Raw genomic sequence first — 20,261 nt, 5'->3', positions numbered from 1 at the left:
GCCCTTCCCCCCTCTGGGGTAGTCAGATCACAACCCAGTTCATCTACTGCCAATATACAACCCCCTGGCTCAGAGACAGACCGCTACAGTTAAAAACATGAGACGGTGGTCAGAAGGAGCCACTGCTGCCCTACAAAGGTGTTTCGATGGCTACAGACTGGAAGGTTCTCTTTTAACCACATTCTGAAACAGAACAACATGAGAGAGATGTAGAGATGCTTACTGTATTAAAGCTCTAATACATGCTGCCCTGATCCCCGGTTCTTTCCCACACAGAAAATGGCCACTACTTCTGTACTCCCCTCAGTCAACATCTCAGATGATCAGGTCAAACATGGTCTGAGCAAGCTCTGCCCCACAAAAGCTGCAGGTCAGGATAAAATCATTCCAAGAGTCTGTTTCTACAGAAAGTTCCTGCCATGGGGAAGAGATCATGCTTAGTACCGGTCCCAAAGGTACCACATCCCTGCACCCAGAGTGACTACAGGCCTGTTATTCTGACGTCTCACATTATAAAGGTGATTGAGAGACTGACCCTGGATACACTTTGTTCGCCGGTGAAGTCCCCTCTGGACCCACTTAAATTTGCCTATGTATTTGACTATCTAACTTGCCGTTCCCAGTATGTTCGATTACAAAACTGTGTCCCAGACAGTGATCTGCAGCACCGGTGCTCCTCAGGGGACTGTACTGTCACCTTTTATTTTCCCCCTTTATACATCTGACTTTAGATATAACTCAGAAGTCTGCAGAAGTTCTCTGATGACTCTGTGATTCTTGGATGTATTAAGGAAGATAACATCTCAGAGTACCAGTAAGTGGTGGACGACTTTGTCTTGTGGTGTGAGCATAATCACCTACAACTCAATATCAGGGAGACAAAGGAGCTGGTGGTAGACTTCAGGGGAAGTAAGACCTCTTTGACTCTTATATCTGTCCAGGGGGACACAGTGGACATGGTCTCAGAATACAAATATCTGGGAGTTCATCTTGACAACAAACTGGACTGGTCACTTAACACAATGTCACTCTACAAGAAAAGACAAAGCAGAGTTGTATTTTCTTTCAAAGACTCAGGTCCTTTATCGTCTGGAACTCTATTCTTTAGATGTTTTTCGAATTCGTTATGGCGAGTAATTTTTTAATGCTGTGGTTTGTTGGGGCTGCAATATGAAAGGGCCTGACAAAATTATACTGAAAAAGGTTATTAAAAGGGCCTAATCTGTGCTAGGCATGAAGCTTGACTCTGTTTAGGTTGTGGCAACAAGGCGGATTCTGTCCAAAATACAATCAATTCTGAACAATCTATCTCACCTGCTATTCAGTGTGCTCACTGACCAGAGAAGCAAATTCAGCCAGATATTTAGCCAGATAGATTCATCTATCTATCTATCTATCTATCTATCTATCTATCTATCTATCTATCTATCTGTCTGTCTGTCTGTCTGTCTGTCTGTCTGTCTGTCTACTCAGAGACCCTGTTTGGCTAGTTAGTGGTCAGCGAAATTCAATTCAATTTTATTTATGTGGCGCTTTTAACAATGGTCATTGTCGCAAAGCAACTTTACAGAATCAAGAGAAAAATATGGAAATTAATATAAAATATATCATTCAAAATGTTTAGATTGTCCCTGATGAGGAAGCCAGGGGCGATGGTGGCAAGGAAAAACTTCCTGAGATGTTAACAAGAAGAAACGCTGAGAGGAGAAAATATATAATTCAGGGAACTGAGCTGGTCTGAGGGTGTACCTGGTGCCGAAACGACTCACGGAAGTGCATAAACAGCGTTTAGATATCTGCAAACAAAATTCATGTTAAGCTGATTTCAGACTTTTTTTGGAGCACTTTGTACCTTTCCCATATATAATTGATTCTCCCTACTCCCTCTGGAGTTATCATTTACATTTAAATTTAAACACAAGCTTTCCTTTTTTTGGTGATGTGGGTATTAAAAAAATAATTAGGTCTTAAGTTGTCATTTAAAGATTTGGAGACTCAGCTGTGCGGATATCTAGAGGAAGTTCATTCCACCACCTAAATGCCAGAACAGAAAACAGTCTGGATGCATGTCTTCCTTGATGTCTGAGAGAGGGTGGTTACAGCTGAGCAGTCCTGGAGGTTCAGAGCGAACATGAAGCGGTGCGGGTATGATTTTACATTAGTAATGTGTTCTATGCTCGAATATGGTTCTGTAGCTACACAATCTGATATAGCAGGTGGCTGTTTGCGATCCACTGTTCTGTATATTTATGTATATTTTGAGCCCTGTTTAAAAATCCATGCTGGTACTCCCTGAGACTTGAGGGTTCATGTTTAGTATTAAGTGGATTTTTAATTGTTTGTGTTTTATTGTATATTTGCATGGTTAATTTAACCGTTGACTAGCAGGTTGATGGATAATGTTGACTCCATGTGTGAGAAAGTGCTAAAGCCAGTGTTAAAGGGATAGGCATTATATTCTTATGATGTTAAAAACATGTCACAAAGTGCTACAAAGATGACAGGAAATGTTAACTTTGATAACACTGAACTATATTTTTTGCTGCGCTATATAAGACCTATATATAAAACTATAAGGCAGGAGATACCGAGAAACCAGTGCGGACTTTAAAAATTTAGCTGCTGGTATCAAATTCTGGCATGATGGTGATAGAACACCAACAAAAAACCACAAAGAAGAAGACTACAACCAAGTCAACCTTTACACTAAGCCAACTCTTGCCGAAATATAATATTATAAAGGCTTTTATTAGAGGAAACAAGTTAATAATAAAGAAATCCATGTTATCATGGCACCCAGGCGAGGTGATTCTACAGTCGAGGGAGACAAAAAATGTGCAGACGGACTCTCCAACTAGCATTCATCACCATTATAAAAAAAAGAAAAAAAAAACTTTCTGAGCGTTCAGGGCCCCTTACTGGCCTGGGGCCCCAAGCAGTTGTCAGCCTTGACAGCCAATGCCTCTGTTGTGCTGTTCGTTCTGAGCAGCGGCCCTCTCCTGTGTTATGATACAATTAGCTTTTACACCTGATTCAAACCGTGTCTTAGTACAGCCTATTGTATGTGGGATCACCACTTGCAAGTGGAATTGGTCACGATTTAGCCCGGCAACCTAAAAATACATTTTGAACATTACATTTGGTAAATTTAGGATTTTATTTATATGTGCTAACTCATCATGAAATACTGCCAGTTATGAGCATGCACCTGAAAATTCTAGAAAGTTCGTCATGCTGTTTCTCAATTCCAAGAACGCAAAAAACAGACTTGACTTAAAGTGCACACTTGAGAGTACAGGATGTGTCACACGGCCACAATATATCACACATAAATGTATAACAACAAAGATCACTAGTTAGAAATACCCAAAAGGAAATAAATCCGCTGTTTTAACCGCTGCAGAGACATTACAGCCAGCAGTAGTTTTCAGAAGTTCCCTCCGAGATGAGGCTGCGTTGGGTGGGGTACCTGAGTGCAGAACGCCTGGGGATTGCCTGGAGCCCAGATCTCTGAAAACGTTTTAAATAGACGCTATCTTCAACAACCGATGGAGGTTTTGAGCTGTTCACACATGGATTCTCGCCTAAACAACTCCTAAAACTACAGCTTGTGACACAATAACGGTAATATTTCTAACATTATTACAGGCTGCCATTTGAGAAAACAAGGAATAAAGTTAATAAAAATAAAATAACCCAACCAGGTGTTCGTTTGTAAATGTGTCTCATTTGACCCACCATGAGCAACCCGACAGTGTGCTTAAAGTATCTAAAATAACTCAGAATATCGAGCCAGCATAAACAACCCAAGAAATATGTTTACAGAAACAACCCAGCATTTTTGCGTGTGACAGGACATCCATCCAAACCACAAACCACAAACAGATGCTCAGCAAAAAAGTACAATTTCCTAAAGCCATGGCTTACAAAATCATATTTTTTATCATGTTCTACATGTCTTTTAGGTGATTTGAAATAAAACACGCTGAATAATGCTCCTTTAAGGTGTCTAAATCCATTGTTCAGTGTAATAATCTGAAGATCAAACACACATTTTTGAATCATGTGACCAAATCAAAGCGCCGCCGCGCTTTTAAAGGCCGTGTGGTTTTAGCGCTTTCCTATTGGTCAGAAGGAACGTATCCGATTGGACACGGCGCTGCACGTGAATGGCTTCCTGTTTCTCTTGGGATGATAATAAATAGGAGAAAGACGGGGGAAAAAGTTTTGGTTTCCATGGATTCCGTGTCGTTATCGTTTGTGGAATAAAGAAAAATGACACGAGCACAGGCCTGTTTATTTCAATCTCTTCTCGTGGTCTTGTTCTTCCTGGGGTTGGTTTCGGGAAGTCGAGAGTTTGAGACTTTGGCACATTTGCGAGCGAAATCCAGCGACGAAACGCAAACCAGAGCGGTGCTCGAGCTGCTGAGGAGGCTGTTGGGGGAAATCTCGCGAGAGTTCGTGGTCTCCGTCAACGGCTCGCTGTCCTCGGACGGTCTGGACGTGTGCGAGCTGCGATCAGGGAGGGACCATGTGGTGGTGGTGGGGAGCAGCGGCGTGGCGGCGGCCGCCGGCGTCTATCACTACCTCAAGTACTACTGCAGCTGTCACGTGTCCTGGTCTGGAGATCAACTGCGCGTGCCCCGACCGTTACCGCGCATCGCGGGCGTCCTGCGAATCAGCACGCAGCACAGGTGGGCGGTGACGTCATCCATTCATCTACTGTACTGTACATTCATTCATCACCGAGGCCACATATCTTATATATTAATAAAAGAATGCTTTTATTAATATGTCTGTACATCGGTCAGAACTCGAGAGCTGCAATAATAATAATACAGTAATAATACAACAATAATATAATTTATATGTATGATGCTCAACCTCACAAAATCATTTTCCTTGTATTTATAAGTTAGACAAAGTTCTGTCGTACAGAAAGACAGACAGGTATGTGCGTGATCTTCAACCTGAAATAATAATATCACTGATTACATTAAAGCTGATTTCCACCAACTCTTGTCCCGTCAACGCTGCAGACGTCCACTAGTCCCATCTTAAACAATGAAAGTTTCATAGATGTTAACATCCCAACCTAATTTTCTGTTCATTATTTAAATTCTGCTTTCCCAGGTTCCGGTACTATCAGAACGTGTGCACTCAGAGCTACTCGACCGTGTGGTGGGACTGGCCACGATGGCAGCGAGAGATCGACTGGATGGCGCTCAATGGCATCAATCTGCCCCTGGCTTTTACTGGGCAGGAGGCGCTGTGGCAGAAAGTGATCTAATGCTTCCATTATCATCACCTTGTAGATTATGTGTATATTTATGTTACACAGGAAAAGCATAGAGAGAGAAAATAGTAATGGGCCTAAAACCGAACCCTGTGGAACATTAAACTTTCCCTGATTATTATAGTTCCTAAGGTTCCTTCTGCTTGTTTTAATCTATGAAGGAGAATAGTCTGATCAATGGTGTCATATCCTGATCAAGAGACGCAACACTGGTGGGAGGTCATTTACCACCACTTTAACCAGAGCTGTCTCTGTGCTTTGACATTGTTAGGTGTCTCTTTTAGTGATGGGAGTAATGACAACTAATATGAGAACACCCCTAAAAAGAACAATAACAGTGACAGCCTTACAAAAACAAAAATGTGTCAAGAAAAAGGACAATATCACCTATAGTAACAAAATGATAACCGCAACATTTACAAAAATTACCCTTTAGTGGTAACGATAATGGCGTAATAACAACAGTGAACACAACACTAATGATGAAAATATTTATATTACATAATTGATGACAATGACAACAATCACAAAAATAATTATAATTATCTAATAAAACATTAATAATTATAAAATAATTACTATTACTAATAATAATCTATAAGGACATCGATAAATGTAACTTCATTAAGGACATCAGTAGCAACAATGCTAAAACACTAAGATTTTTCTACTGTGTTTTATTAAAATGTTTACAAGACAAAAAAAAGTTGTGATTTTATAAAGGTCAAATTATTGTGCCACATTGAGCAAAGAAAAAAAACTAAGAAAATATGAAATTTCTGGAACTGGGTTAATAACCCTTCAACACATTAGCAGAACCTGGTGTGTCCATAAGAAAACCATTTGTTAGTGAGACTCATCAGACTTCAATTTTCTAGGGAGCTTCATGTGACCTGATGAGTCCAGACTAAGCCTATTTCTGTTTTACATGAGAAAGCATGAATTATTTTTACACATTAACTCTACATCAAAGCTAAAGTTGATTGGATAAAATCTTGAAAGTGTGATTTTTTTTTTTTTTTTTTTGCAATTTTCTATTTAGGAGTTCATTATTTGTGTCTGAATTGTGTTTGTACTTGCACTCAAAAAAATTGTAGCCCAGTCATCCAGTCCAACTCTTAAAATAAGTAAATATTCAGATTGTAGAGATTACCCTGCTATGTCTCTGTCTCACTTCTGTTACTTCCCTTCCTCCGAATTAGCTTTACACGTCTCTGGGTCTAAATCAGACAGAACTCGATGAATTCTTCACTGGTCCAGCGTTCCTAGCCTGGAATAGGATGGGAAATCTGTTTCAGTGGGGAGGCCCACTGCCCCAGTCCTGGCACACCAAACAGCTCTCTCTTCAGGTGTGCATGTGTGTTTGTTAACATGTTTGAACTTATTCAAAAACCTGTTGCACTACAACTGAACTATGTTCTAAATGTAGGGATTTAAAAAAATGTTAAAAAAGTCGCTCAAGTTCGGATAACTTTCTTCCTCACAGGTTCAAATCTTGGAGCGGATGAGATCATTGGGAATGATTCCTGTTCTGCCGGCTTTCTCAGGGATCGTGCCTCATGGCATTATGCGGTAATTCATAACTGATTCCTTTTCACAAGATGTCAAAAATTAGCTTTGTTGGGAGAAAGAGAGTAAGGGAAGGTCAAAACGTGCAAAAGTTTGCACATCTGCAAAATATAGAAGCATAGAATTAATTTGTTATAGTTATGGTTAGCAGTCCTTTTCTGTTATCCAGACAAGATGGACAAATAGGGTATTTTAAAATGTTAATAATGGGGGGAATAATGGAAATTTAGAATGTGGAAAAATTTACAATTTGTCTTTTTTATGTGCGCATTCTCACACTCTGTGCGTGTTCAATATGAACGTGTACGATCACCCTTCAGTTGAAATATTAACTTACATTTTGTCTCCTTTTTTTGGGAAATGCGCCTGATAATTTGTTTTGCTGATACCTTTTTTTTTTTTTTTTTTTTTTTTGCTTCGTAACCATTTTCTATTTGCATATGAATTGAAAAATTTAAATTGCTAAAGTTATCTCCCATTAAACCAAAAAGAGGGAATGCAAACTTTTGGACAGATATTACAAATCCCGTTTCTTCCACAGCCTGTTTCCCGAAGCCAACGTAACCAAGCTGAAGCCATGGAGTCATTTTAACTGCACGTATTCCTGTGCGTACGTGCTAGAACCTCGTGACCCGCTGTTCCAGCGCATCGGCTCTCTGTTCCTGTTGCAACTGGTTAAAGAGTTCGGGTCGGACCACATCTACAACACAGACACCTTTAATGAGATGAATCCTCCCTCCTCTGACCCAGCCTATCTAACCTCAGTTAGTAGAGCAGTATTCAACTCTATGACTTCAGGTAACCTCGGGCATCCAGATGTCTGTATTTCTTGTTTTATTTGATTTCATTTTCATGACTTGCAAATTATGGAAGCATTTATTTGCAAGTCAGCTGAATGACAACAGCCTACATGCTAGCGTGGACATTTTTTAAAAATTATTTCCATTGTTTGAAATTCATCCCAGGTTTTAAAATACAAATAACCTGACCCATGGATTATTCTTAAATTATGCACTGTTTAAAAGTTTGGTATTACAAGAGAGTTCCCCTTTAGCTTTTGACCCTCTTGTCTTGACTCTTCTTAGCTTTATTCCTTTAAAATAAAGCCATATTTCCAGTCCATACTCCCTGATCTAGATTGCTTAAATGAAATTGTTAAATAAATACAATAATGTTTGATCAATGCGATTATTTCTTGGTAGTCCACTTATACATTCTTCCTTTCTCACAGTGGACCCACAAGCCATTTGGCTGATGCAGGGTTGGCTATTCGTTAACAACCCAGAGTTCTGGAAACCTCCACAAATCAAGGCACTCCTCAACGGTGTACCTCAGGGGCGTATGATCGTCTTAGACCTTTTTGCCGAGTCCATGCCTGTTTTTAACTTCACCCAGTCCTTCTATGGCCAGCCCTTTATCTGGTGCATGCTTCACAACTTCGGAGGCAATAGTGGCCTGTTTGGCACAGTGCAGCGTGTTAACTCTGGTCCTTTTGAAGCTCAGAAGTTCCCTGGTTCCACTCTTGTGGGCTTAGGCATTGCACCCGAGGGCATTGAGCAAAACCCGGCCATCTACGAGCTGATGGCTGAGCTGGCGTGGCATAAAGAAGCAGTTAATTTGACTGAGTGGGCATCGCTGTACGCATGGCGCCACTATGGCAACACTAATGAGAGCCTGGCACTTGCCTGGCGTCTGCTGTTTGGGAGCGTGTACAACTGTACCATTCCTGCGTACAAGAACCACAACCGGAGTCCTCTGGTGCACAGACCGTCCCTGAAGATGCAGACAGATATTTGGTACAATCCTGCGGATGTCTATGAGGCCTGGAGGCTGCTGTTGGAAGCAGCACCTTCGCTGATGTCTGTCGATACTTTCCGTTACGATCTGGTGGACGTGACGCGTCAGGCTGTTCAGCTCCTTACAACACAGTTCTACATAGAAATTCGAAGTTCTTTCCAGGTAAAACAGAAATCGATGTATTGACTTTTTTTTGTACGACTTGCTTGAAATTTATATTCATTTATTTATTAATGACAAGATGCACCAAACAACCATGACATTTAAATGCAAAACATTATGCCCAGTATTGTGTAGGTCCCCCTTGTGCCATCTGGGCAGCTCAGGCTCCTCAGGGCATGACTCTACAAGACCTCTTGGTTATGCACCAGGATGTTGGCAGTGAATCCTTTGGGTGCTATGGGTTGCAGTGTGAGGGCTCCTTAGATCAGACTTGTTTGCAAGTCTGTGCACATCCCCTGGGTGCTTGATTAAATTAGGTTCTGAGGAATTTACAGGCCACTTCGTCAGCCTTGGCCTTCTTTGCATGCTGGCCCTATGCGCAGTGGGTGGGCTCTGGTGCACTGGGTGTTCTAGTGCCTTTCCATTGTGGCCAACATTAACTGTCTTTGGTGCTTTTTTTGTGCTGCATTGGCTTTTCTGTGGATTGGACCAGACGGGCACGGGTGAGCCTTTGGTTCCCATGATCCTGACACCAGTTATATATATAATTGATAATCATTATTAATGTTGTGTCTGATTGGTGTATATGATAATAAGGAAAAAATAATTAATAATTAATTATTTTTCATTAGATTTACCAAACAAATAAACTTGTTTTTACCTTTACAATTAGGCCGAAAACCTTCCAGAACTCCTGACGGCTGGAGGTGTGCTCATCCACGACCTCTTACCCGAACTGGACCGCCTTCTTTCCAGTGACTCACACTTCCTGTTGGGGGTGTGGCTTGAACAAGCACGGTCCCTGGGCATGGATGAACAGGAGGCAGAGCTGTACGAGCTAAACGCCCGAAATCAAATCACTCTCTGGGGACCTGACGGCAACATCCTGGACTATGCCAGCAAAGAGTGGGCGGGGCTAATGATCGATTACTACTTGCAGCGCTGGAGGTTTTTTGTCAGCACTCTCGTGAAATGCGTTGACCAGGGCCAACCTTTCAAGCAGGACGATTTCAACAAGGCTGTGTTCCAAATTGAGAAAGGCTTCGTCTACAACCAGAAGAGGTACCCTTCCAAACCGAGTGGGGATACGTATGACATCACTCGGAGGATATTTCTCAAATACTACCCACAAGTTTTGAAGATGTTAAAACCATAAAACCATGTATACCTAATTTTTTTAATGAATACTACACATATCATTTCCATCTGATATTTCTTGTCTTATCACAGTAGTGTATTCTCCACATTGTGTATGTTTTTCCAAGTCATTATTCTTCAATTTTACTGTGAATTGTACGCTCACAGTCAGTTTAATCTGTGCCAAATTAAATACACTGATTGGATGATCTGCTGTGGCGCTCCCTAACAGAAGCAGCCGAAAGAACAACGACAATTCAGATGGTGTCTCAGCAAAAGGGGAACAAGCTTCAATCAGACTCCAACCTTCCAAATCCTAAAGCTTTCGGCAAAAAAAGTTTACAAAAGAAAACAAACGCACACTATCCTATGGCCAGAGCTTCTGAGTCAAAAAATATAATGTAGCAAAGATGTTTACAGTAGCACTTTTAGAGACTGGTTATGAGGCTGATTTAAAAATTATTATCTTCTGCAGTATCAGAAGGCTATGGTCAAGGCTTTCACTGACGATAAGCCGATCAGTGGTCTTGTTTTGCACACATTCCAGTCCGAGTTAAAAATTATCCGCACTCCGGTTATATTAAAACTTCTGTTGGCCGCAGGGTCTTACCGGCGCTTTCCGCTCAAGGCTACTGTCTCCCGAGTCACTGATGTGCAGGAGTGAATGATTTACATCAGTTCATTTGTAACTGCGGTGCAAGTAAAAATAGATGCCTTACTTGTAATTTGCACTAAAGAAAAGCAGCGTGCAGTAAAATTCATTAATGTGATTTGGAGTTTGTGATTCTTAAGGGCCAGAATTGAAACATTATCAGGAAAAAAGGTTCAACAATCAACAGTGCTGCCCACACTCTCAACACTTTGTTGTTTTTTAAGGTGTTAAAGCATCCCCCCTATAGTCCTGCTCTCGCTTCTTCTGACTTTTTGAAACTGTTTGGTCCCTTGAAAGCAGCCCTACAAGGTTATATTAAAACTTCGCTTCGCCGCACACTTCTGATGAAGAAGTGAAGACAGCGGTGCATTTGTGGCTTGCAGCTCAGCCGTAAACGAAAGCTTGACAGTAAGCAAGAAGAAATTATGTGGAAAAATTAAACATCAGTGTGGGTAATGTTTGACTCACCCTGGTGTATAATATACAATCATAATGTTTAATGGATGCAGTAAAGAAAAAATATGAAAGCTTGGTGTTTACATCTAGGGTTCTTCTGACTTTTTAGAAATGTGGAAAAAATTTATGAAATGCTATTTTTGTACCATGTTGAATAAAATCCATTCTTTTCTATTGCAGATGTCTGTTTTCACTGTCTAATTCCAAGTCGACATATTAACATTTTAACTTCTCACTATTTTACCACATAAACCACATTAAAAAAAGTGCTTTAGTTCCCTTTATTTACATGGAGTCCCTGTGGATGTGTTCAAAATAAAAGCTAAACCAAAGGAAACTGTATCAGGTCGCATTAAAATATTTTTAAATAACTATAAAGTTAGACGTTGCGTTTGTGTGAAACTTCAAGCTCCATTTATTTCCCACCTCACAGCACAAGAAGCTAATGGTGCTAATGCATTTTGATTGGTTGCGGTCCTCTGAGGAACAGCCAATCAGCAGCCCGAACGATGTCACGTGGTTCGCGGACTGCTATGTCGACTGGACACGCACGAGCCTATGTTAGAGGAAGTGTGTGTGTGTGTGTGTTATGAGAGCGCAGTGATGATGTAGAGGAATGATTATTCATTATTTATATTCGGTTTACTTGTTACTTGGAGTGACGTCAGCGGGTAAAGCGGAAGACGGAGCACTTTTCGGTAAGTGTGTTTAATTTTGTGCGGCAGCAGCAGCTTGGCCTGTTAGCGTCACGGGGTTCAGGTCGAGTCCCAAACCGCGTCGTTACTGCACACACAGGTTCACTTCGTAACATCTGTAACATCTGCACTGCGGGGTGTGTGTGTGTGTGTGTGTGTGTGTGTGTGTGTGTGTTGGGGGGGGACTTCAGCATTAGATTAAACCCTGTACACTTTACAAACATCTGAGTTTGTTTTATAACTATACCTGCTGTCTCTCTCACTGGGTGTGTGTGTGTGTGTGTGTGTGTGTGTGTGTGTGTGTAAATAAAACCTGGAGCTGAACAACCCAGTTAGTCATAACGTTTATAACAGAAACCCAGAGTTTAACTATGACGTTATTAACTTTTAAAACACATAACAGTTACACATTCAGGAGTGTAAAGTCTTCATTCCACTGTTCTGTGTGTGTGTGTGTGTGTGTGGGCGTGTCTGTCAGTGTACAAACCTGATTATTACACTGTTTAGTGTGTGTGCGCACGTGTGCGTGTTCTAGTGTGCTCCTGCCTGTGACTGTCTCTCTGTCCATCCGACCAGCCTTGTGTCAGTCTTTCTTTCTGTCCATCCGACCAGCCTTATGTCAGTCTGTCTCTCTGTCCATCCGACCAGCCTTGTGTCAGTCTGTCTCTCTGTCCATCCAACCAGCCTTGTGTCAGTCTTTCTTTCTGTCCATCCGACCAGCCTTATGTCAGTCTGTCTCTCTGTCCATCCAACCAGCCTTGTGTCAGTCTGTCTCTCTGTCCATCTAACCAGCCTTGTGTCAGTCTGTCTCTCTGTCCATCTGACCAGCCTTGTGTCAGTCTGTCTCTCTGTCCATCTAACCAGCCTTGTGTCAGTCTGTCTCTCTGTCTATCCGACCAGCTTTGTGCCTTTCCATCTGTCTTCTGTCCTTCCGACTGCTGACTGTCTCTCTGTCTTTCCAACTGGCCATGTGTCTGTCTCTCTCTGTCCATCCGACCAGCCTTGTGTCAGTCTGTCTCTCTGTCCATCTCACCAGCCTTGTGTCAGTCTGTCTCTCTGTCCATCCGACCAGCCTTGTGTCAGTCTGTCTCTCTGTCCATCCGACCAGCCTTGTGTCAGTCTGTCTCTCTGTCCATCCGACCAGCCTTGTGTCAGTCTGTCTCTCTGTCCATCCGACCAGACTTGTGTCAGTCTGTCTCTCTGTCCATCCGACCAGCTTTGTGCCTCTCTTTCTGTCTTCTGTCCACCCGACTGCTGTCTGGCTGACTGTCTTTCTGTCTTTCCAACCGGCCATGTGTTTATCTCTCTCTGTCCATCTAACCAGCCTTGTGTCAGTCTGTCTCTCTGTCCATCTAACCAGCCTTGTGTCAGTCTGTCTCTCTGTCCATCTAACCAGCCTTGTGTCAGTCTGTCTCTCTGTCTATCCGACCAGCTTTGTGCCTCTCCATCTGTCTTCTGTCCTTCCGACTGCTGACTGTCTCTCTGTCTTTCCAACTGGCCATGTGTCTGTCTCTCTCTGTCCATCCGACCAGCCTTGTGTCAGTCTGTCTCTCTGTCCATCCGACCAGCCTTGTGTCAGTCTGTCTCTCTGTCCATCCGACCAGCCTTGTGTCAGTCTGTCTCTCTGTCCATCCGACCAGCCTTGTGTCAGTCTGTCTCTCTGTCCATCCGACCAGCCTTATGTCAGTCTGTCTCTCTGTCCATCCGACCAGCCTTGTGTCAGTCTGTCTCTCTGTCCATCCGACCAGCCTTGTGTCAGTCTGTCTCTCTGTCCATCCGACCAGCCTTGTGTCAGTCTGTCTCTCTGTCCATCCGACCAGCTTTGTGCCTCTCTTTCTGTCTTCTGTCCACCCGACTGCTGTCTGGCTGACTGTCTTTCTGTCTTTCCAACCGGCCATGTGTCTGTCTCTCTCTGTCCATCTAACCAGCCTTATGTCAGTGTGTCTCTCTGTCCATCTGACCAGCCTTGTGCCTCTCTATCTGTCTTCTGCCCATTTGACTGCTGTCTGGCTGACTGTCTTTCTGTCTTTCCAACCGGCCATGTGTTTATCTCTCTCTGTCCATCTAACCAGCCTTGTGTCAGTCTGTCTCTCTGTCCATCTAACCAGCCTTGTGTCAGTCTGTCTCTCTGTCCATCTAACCAGCCTTGTGTCAGTCTGTCTCTCTGTCTATCCGACCAGCTTTGTGCCTCTCCATCTGTCTTCTGTCCTTCCGACTGCTGACTGTCTCTCTGTCCATCCGACCAGCCTTGTGTCAGTCTGTCTCTCTGTCCATCCGACCAGCCTTGTGTCAATCTGTCTCTCTGTCCATCCGACCAGCCTTATGTCAGTCTGTCTCTCTGTCCATCCGACCAGCCTTGTGTCAGTCTGTCTCTCTGTCCATCCGACCAGCCTTGTGTCAGTCTGTCTCTCTGTCCATCCGACCAGCTTTGTGCCTCTCTTTCTGTCTTCTGTCCACCCGACTGCTGTCTGGCTGACTGTCTTTCTGTCTTTCCAACCGGCCATGTGTCTGTCTCTCTCTGTCCATCTAACCAGCCTTATGTCAGTGTGTCTCTCTGTCCATCTGACCAGCCTTGTGCCTCTCTATCTGTCTTCTGCCCATTTGACTGCTGTCTGGCTGACTGTCTTTCTGTCTTTCCAACCGGCCATGTGTTTATCTCTCTCTGTCCATCTAACCAGCCTTGTGTCAGTCTGTCTCTCTGTCCATCTAACCAGCCTTGTGTCAGTCTGTCTCTCTGTCCATCTAACCAGCCTTGTGTCAGTCTGTCTCTCTGTCTATCCGACCAGCTTTGTGCCTCTCCATCTGTCTTCTGTCCTTCCGACTGCTGACTGTCTCTCTGTCTTTCCAACTGGCCATGTGTCTGTCTCTCTCTGTCCATCCGACCAGCCTTGTGTCAGTCTGTCTCTCTGTCCATCTCACCAGCCTTGTGTCAGTCTGTCTCTCTGTCCATCCGACCAGCCTTGTGTCAGTCTGTCTCTCTGTTCATCCGACCAGCCTTGTGTCAGTCTGTCTCTCTGTCCATCCGACCAGACTTGTGTCAGTCTGTCTCTCTGTCCATCCGACCAGCTTTGTGCCTCTCTTTCTGTCTTCTGTCCACCCGACTGCTGTCTGGCTGACTGTCTTTCTGTCTTTCCAACCGGCCATGTGTCTGTCTCTCTCTGTCCATCTAACCAGCCTTATGTCAGTGTGTCTCTCTGTCCATCTGACCAGCCTTGTGCCTCTCTATCTGTCTTCTGCCCATTTGACTGCTGTCTGGCTGACTGTCTTTCTGTCTTTCCAACCGGCCATGTGTTTATCTCTCTCTGTCCATCTAACCAGCCTTGTGTCAGTCTGTCTCTCTGTCCATCTAACCAGCCTTGTGTCAGTCTGTCTCTCTGTCCATCTAACCAGCCTTGTGTCAGTCTGTCTCTCTGTCTATCCGACCAGCTTTGTGCCTCTCCATCTGTCTTCTGTCCTTCCGACTGCTGACTGTCTCTCTGTCTTTCCAACTGGCCATGTGTCTGTCTCTCTCTGTCCATCTAACCAGCCTTGTGTCAGTCTGTCTCTCTGTCCATCCGAGCAGCCTTGTGTCAGTCTGTCTCTCTGTCCATCTAACCAGCCTTGTGTCAGTCTGTCTCTCTGTCCATCTAACCAGCCTTGTGTCAGTCTGTCTCTCTGTCCATCTAACCAGCCTTGTGTCAGTCTTTCTTTCTGTCCATCCGACCAGCCTTGTGTCAGTCTGTCTCTCTGTCCATCCGACCAGCCTTGTGTCAGTCTGTCTGTCTTCTGTCCATTCAACCAGCCTTGTGCCTCTCTATCTGTCTTCTGTCCATCCGACCAGCCTTGTGTGTCTCTGTCTGTCCATTCGACCAGCCTTGTGTCTCTCTGTCTGTCTATCCGACCAGCCTTGTGTCAGTCTGTCTTCTCTGTCCATCCGACCAGCCTTGTGTCAGTCTGTCTCTCTGTCCATCCGACCAGCCTTGTGTCAGTCTTTCTTTCTGTCCATCCGACCAGCCTTGTGTCAGTCTGTCTCTCTGTCCATCCGACCAGCCTTGTGTCAGTCTGTCTCTCTGTCCATCCGACCAGCCTTGTGTCAGTCTGTCTCTCTGTCCATCCGACCAGCCTTGTGTCAGTCTGTCTCTCTGTCCATCTGACCAGCCTTGTTTCCGTCTGTCTCCTTGTCCATCCAACCAGCCTTGTTTCTGTCTGTCTGTCTGTCTGTCTGTCTGTCTCTCTGTCCATCCAACCGGCCAAACAAATAAACTGTCTCTGTCTGTCTCTCTACAAACAACAGCTGTCTGTTTGTCTCTCTGTCCATCTAACCAGTGGTGTTGTTTATTGTAGCTGGACTTAAAGTGGGCACCAGTCTATAATGTCGATGTTCAGCACAGGCGTGCTGGTCCTTACCTCCCCTCTCCACACCCTCCCGTTCCGTCTCGCTCCTGCCCTTAAGTCGGCGGCTAAGCTGGTGGAGCGCACCCTTTACATTCATCTCCACCCGGGTCTCAACCTGGGGACAGGCTGCCCGCCTCGGCCGGTCTTCATCCCCCCGTCCGTGGATCTCCCGGGCCTTATATCGAGCCTGTACAGCAACGCGGCCGACGTCTGCGCTCACCTGGACGTACGTCTACTCCTCGCGAACATCTGTGGCCAACAGGACGTGACCCTTAACCCTTTCCCCTCCCCTCAGATGCTTTCCCACTTCCCAGAGGTCGTCATGACAGATTTCCCCGTGAGAGACTCGGCGCAGATGTCTCCGGTGGCTCGCTGTCTTCAGGTTTACGCCGGAAACTGCTACGTGTGCGAACCTGACCTTTCCTCCGTCGTCTTGTGGCCTCAGCTGAAGGACCTGGTGGAAGAGCAGGAGGAAATCGAGAAGGAAAACATCTCAAAGCCTGCAGAGACGTATCGAGACATAGTGGTGGGCGGAACCTTTGATCGTCTGCACGGTGCTCACCGGACCCTGTTGAACATTTGCTGCTTGATGGCGAATAGGCGGTTTCTGATCGGAGTGTGTGATCAGGAGCTGCTTAAAAGTAAGTTACACACTCCGTGTCATTACGGCAAAGTGATGCTCGATGAGGGAGCGGTGATGTAACTGTTAGCCACATGACGTTGTTGTTTTGTCTTTGTCCAGGTAAGGTGTTGAAGGAGCTAATTGAGCCGTACAGTCGGCGCGTGCAGAAGCTCCAAGAGTTTCTGAACGACGTTAAACCGTCGCTGCAGTATGAAATCGTCCCGCTGTCCGATCCCTTCGGCCCGTCTGTCAGTGACGCCGAGCTGGAGTGCATCGTAGTTAGCGAGGAGACGCGGCGGGGTGGCGAAGCCGTCAACAGGAAACGGGTAGAAAACGTAAGCATCTGAATACCTAACCCTAAACCCAGATCGACGCTTTACTTCACAGCCAACTGTATAAAAGCACCGTGTTTGTATGGCCTACCTAAATATTGGTTGTACAGGGGCTACGAGAGCTGGTGCTGTACGAAATTCCCCTGATTAAAGACGTGCATCACGCAGACATCGAGGAGGAGAAGATCAGCTCATCGAGCCTGCGCACACGCCTGCTGGGCACGCTCCTCATCCCTCCCACCGTGAATAACTTTTTTTTGGTCTAACATAAAGCATTTAAAATGTTTGCACCAAGCTTACGATACTTACGGTATGCCCTGCTGTCTCGCCCGCACCAGTCTCGCCCCGTGCTCTCTCGGCTCCCGTACGTAATCGGCCTGACCGGCGGCAGCGGGAGCGGCAAGACCTCCATCGCACGCAGACTGGAAGGATTCGGCGCTGCCCGGATCGACGCCGACCAGCTCGGGCACGAAACATACCGACTTGGCACGGCGGCCTATCACAGGATAGTGCAGGAGTTCGGCGCAGGTGAGGACGTAGGAGGCAGGACTGTGAGGCTGAATGGGTGACGTGGTTTAATTTTAATATATAGTTGCGTACTTTCCGTGATTCTATGTCTCCCACGCCAGATATCGTGAAGGAGGATGAGACCATCGATAGACGAGCTTTGGGGAGGATGGTGTTCGGAAACCAGGTGAAGCCAGCATATTTGTGCCCGATAATGATAATAATAATAATAATGATGATAATAATAATAATAATGGAGAAATGTTACTGTTTTATAGGAGCGATTAAAAGCCCTGACTGATATAGTATGGCCTGAGATTGCACTTCTTGTTAAGGAAAAAGTGCAGCAAGCTAAAAAAGACGGTAAGCTCCTGTTTTAACGCTTTTATCATTTAATATACTTAAGTATGCATGTGTGAAAATTATTCCTTATGCTCTCAAAACTACACTTTCACCTTCAATATGGCCGTTCCATCAGGGAGGTAAAATCTCCATAGAGGTGATGGTGTGGTCAGCTGACTTCATTTCATTACCACATAAACATTGCTGAGTCTCGACCTAAGTAACTGAAGCCAAACCCCAGATCATAACACAAGTCTCTGGACAGTGGACAGTGTCCACTGTGAAGAGGCTTGTACAGTGGACACTATGCATGATGGGAGCATCAATCACTTCATGTGATTCCCCTTCTTACCCTGACACGCCCATCACTCTGGAATAGGGTCAATCTGGACTCATCAGGTCACATGACTTTTTTCCATCGCTTCTTAACCCAGTTCAGACAAATTCACAAAATCTCCTTAGTTGTTTTCTTTGTTCTATGCGGCACGATAAGTCGCGGCAGAGTGTGCATATCATACATATCTCTACCATATTATACATGTTTTTGCTGTTTATGTATATTTTCTGTTCAAAGGAAGTTGTGTCTCGTCACAGGGAAGCGTGTGTGTGTGGTGGATGCTGCAGTGCTGTTGCAGGCCGGCTGGACTGACATGGTTCATGAGGTCTGGGTGGCCATTATACCAGAGGATGAGGTAGTAGAACTTCTCAACTTTTCCATTTAAAAAATCTTTTAATATAGACACTACTGCTCAACAGTTTGGGATCACTTAGGATTTTTTATTGTTTTCCAATTAAATGTATATATACACACACACACACACACACACACACACACACTTTATTACCCTGAATAGAAAATATAGCAAAAGAACAAGACATGAGTTAGAAATAATGATTTGGATGGAAATGATGGGAAAAAAAAAAACCCAAATAAACAACAACAAAAAAAAAAAAATCCTTTTTCGGCAAAAGACAGACCCTAGGAATTTTTTTTCAAGATGATCTGATGAGATTTCACCCCGAACTTCCTGGAGCATCTCTCACATGACGGCTTGGCCTGAAGAAGTCTCCCTCCGTCCCGTACGGTCACAGTGCTTTCACAACGCAGACATCGTGAGTCCGAGCCGACTGCTCCATTACAGTCAGAACTCCGGCTAACTTTATTGTGTTTAATTGTGAAGTGGACAAAATTGTTTGTGAATGGCATGAAAATGAAGAAATTTGCAACTGATCCCAAACTTTTGAGCGGCAGTGTATCTATCGAACACTTGCATATTTTTCTGATTCACCTTTTCTTTCTCAATCCTGTCCCTTCAGGCGGTGCGGCGTATAGTGCAGCGGGATGGCGTGAGTCAGGAGGACGCGCTGAGGAGGATCCAGAGTCAGTGGTCTAACGTGCAGCTGGTGGAGCAGGCCAACGTGGTTCTGTGCACACTGTGGGAACCTGACGTCACTCAGAGACAGGTGCACGTCACGTCCACACAGCTTTTTAGTAACGCTTTGGTCAGGGATGTGTGTCATCATGCTGGATTACAGAATGTCTCGTGTGTGTGTGTGTGTGTGTGTGTGTATGTATAATACTACAGGTCGAAAAAGCATGGAATTTACTTCAAGATCGGATACAGCAGGAATAAAAGCGGAAACCGGATGAAGACCCTTTGAAGACCATCACACACACACACTACATTGGTTGACGGTATCAGTTTATGAACATTTGGACAGTGTGTTTAGGATCAAGTGTGTCTGATTTAAGGCTTCGCTCAAGTCACTTTAAATTTTTTTTTACAATTTTTTAAAAATAAGTTACAGGAACTCAGACGAAGAGAGCTGATGAAGAGTCATGAGCCGGTACGGGTTATGAGGAATCTCGTGACTTTTTAAGCAATTTCAGTTGGTGTAATGTAATAGTTTTATTTCTTTCATTCATCTAAAAGATTTTGAAATCAGCTCTCAGATGAGAACAGCTGAAGAACTGAAGCATCTTTAACTCTGACTGATCCATTATGTCGTGACTGATTGTCTAAGGTTTTTCATTTGAAATCTTCTTGTGACAATGAGGCAATCAAATTATTTTTTTTTTTTGGTTTTGAAATCTAGCTCCTAGTTTGGTGATGTCCAAATGTGAACGATTTTATGACATGGCTGAATAAATCATGTTACAGCGGCACAGTGGTCTGACTCGCTTCTTTCAAAACCGTACATGGCAATGAGCTTTTTAAAAACACATGACTAAATGTTTGAGATATGCAGCAAAGAGTTAAGAGCTAATTCTCTCCTCGTTTTCCTGTCTGATGAGGGGCCAAGAGTCGACTTCTACAGA

The 20,261-nt window shown here is 44.2% G+C and overlaps 2 protein-coding genes across 2 annotated transcripts; both read left to right on the top strand.

Moving 5' to 3' along the window:
- Window positions 1-4,158: 4,158 nt before the first annotated feature.
- Window positions 4,159-11,238, top strand: naglu (N-acetylglucosaminidase, alpha). Its single transcript, XM_053495028.1, has 7 exons — window positions 4,159-4,694; window positions 5,134-5,281; window positions 6,499-6,645; window positions 6,783-6,868; window positions 7,407-7,663; window positions 8,097-8,824; window positions 9,498-11,238. Exons 1-7 carry the CDS (start codon window positions 4,276-4,278, stop codon window positions 9,978-9,980), a joined length of 2,268 nt encoding a protein of 755 aa, XP_053351003.1. The 5' UTR covers window positions 4,159-4,275; the 3' UTR covers window positions 9,981-11,238.
- Window positions 11,239-11,605: 367 nt separating this feature from the next.
- On the top strand, window positions 11,606-20,212 carry coasy (CoA synthase). The gene is made up of 10 exons (XM_053495036.1): window positions 11,606-11,767; window positions 16,088-16,779; window positions 16,881-17,095; window positions 17,203-17,334; window positions 17,431-17,620; window positions 17,722-17,786; window positions 17,878-17,962; window positions 18,536-18,633; window positions 19,259-19,405; window positions 19,528-20,212. The coding sequence occupies exons 2-10, from the start codon at window positions 16,116-16,118 to the stop codon at window positions 19,573-19,575; spliced, it is 1,644 nt and encodes a 547-aa protein (XP_053351011.1). The 5' UTR covers window positions 11,606-11,767; window positions 16,088-16,115; the 3' UTR covers window positions 19,576-20,212.
- The last annotated feature ends 49 nt before the right edge of the window (window positions 20,213-20,261 follow it).

The sequence above is a fragment of the Clarias gariepinus genome, chromosome 4, assembly GCF_024256425.1.
Source record: "Clarias gariepinus isolate MV-2021 ecotype Netherlands chromosome 4, CGAR_prim_01v2, whole genome shotgun sequence".
Taxonomy (NCBI): Eukaryota; Metazoa; Chordata; class Actinopteri; order Siluriformes; family Clariidae; genus Clarias; species Clarias gariepinus.
Note: the sequence above shows the minus strand (reverse complement) of the source record. Positions and strands in the feature narration are given on the sequence as shown.

Bases quoted from the DNA above. Each gene is read 5' to 3' on its own strand.
- naglu (XM_053495028.1), top strand. From the start codon at position 4,276: ATGACACGAGCACAGGCCTGTTTATTTCAATCTCTTCTCGTGGTCTTG. The intron at 7,664-8,096 runs GTAACCTCGGGC...CCTTTCTCACAG, and splicing joins ATTCAACTCTATGACTTCAG to TGGACCCACAAGCCATTTGG. The intron at 8,825-9,497 runs GTAAAACAGAAA...CTTTACAATTAG, and splicing joins AAATTCGAAGTTCTTTCCAG to GCCGAAAACCTTCCAGAACT.
- coasy (XM_053495036.1), top strand. From the start codon at position 16,116: ATGTCGATGTTCAGCACAGGCGTGCTGGTCCTTACCTCCCCTCTCCAC. The intron at 17,335-17,430 runs GTGAATAACTTT...CGCCCGCACCAG, and splicing joins CGCTCCTCATCCCTCCCACC to TCTCGCCCCGTGCTCTCTCG. The intron at 19,406-19,527 runs GTGCACGTCACG...ATAATACTACAG, and splicing joins CTGACGTCACTCAGAGACAG to GTCGAAAAAGCATGGAATTT.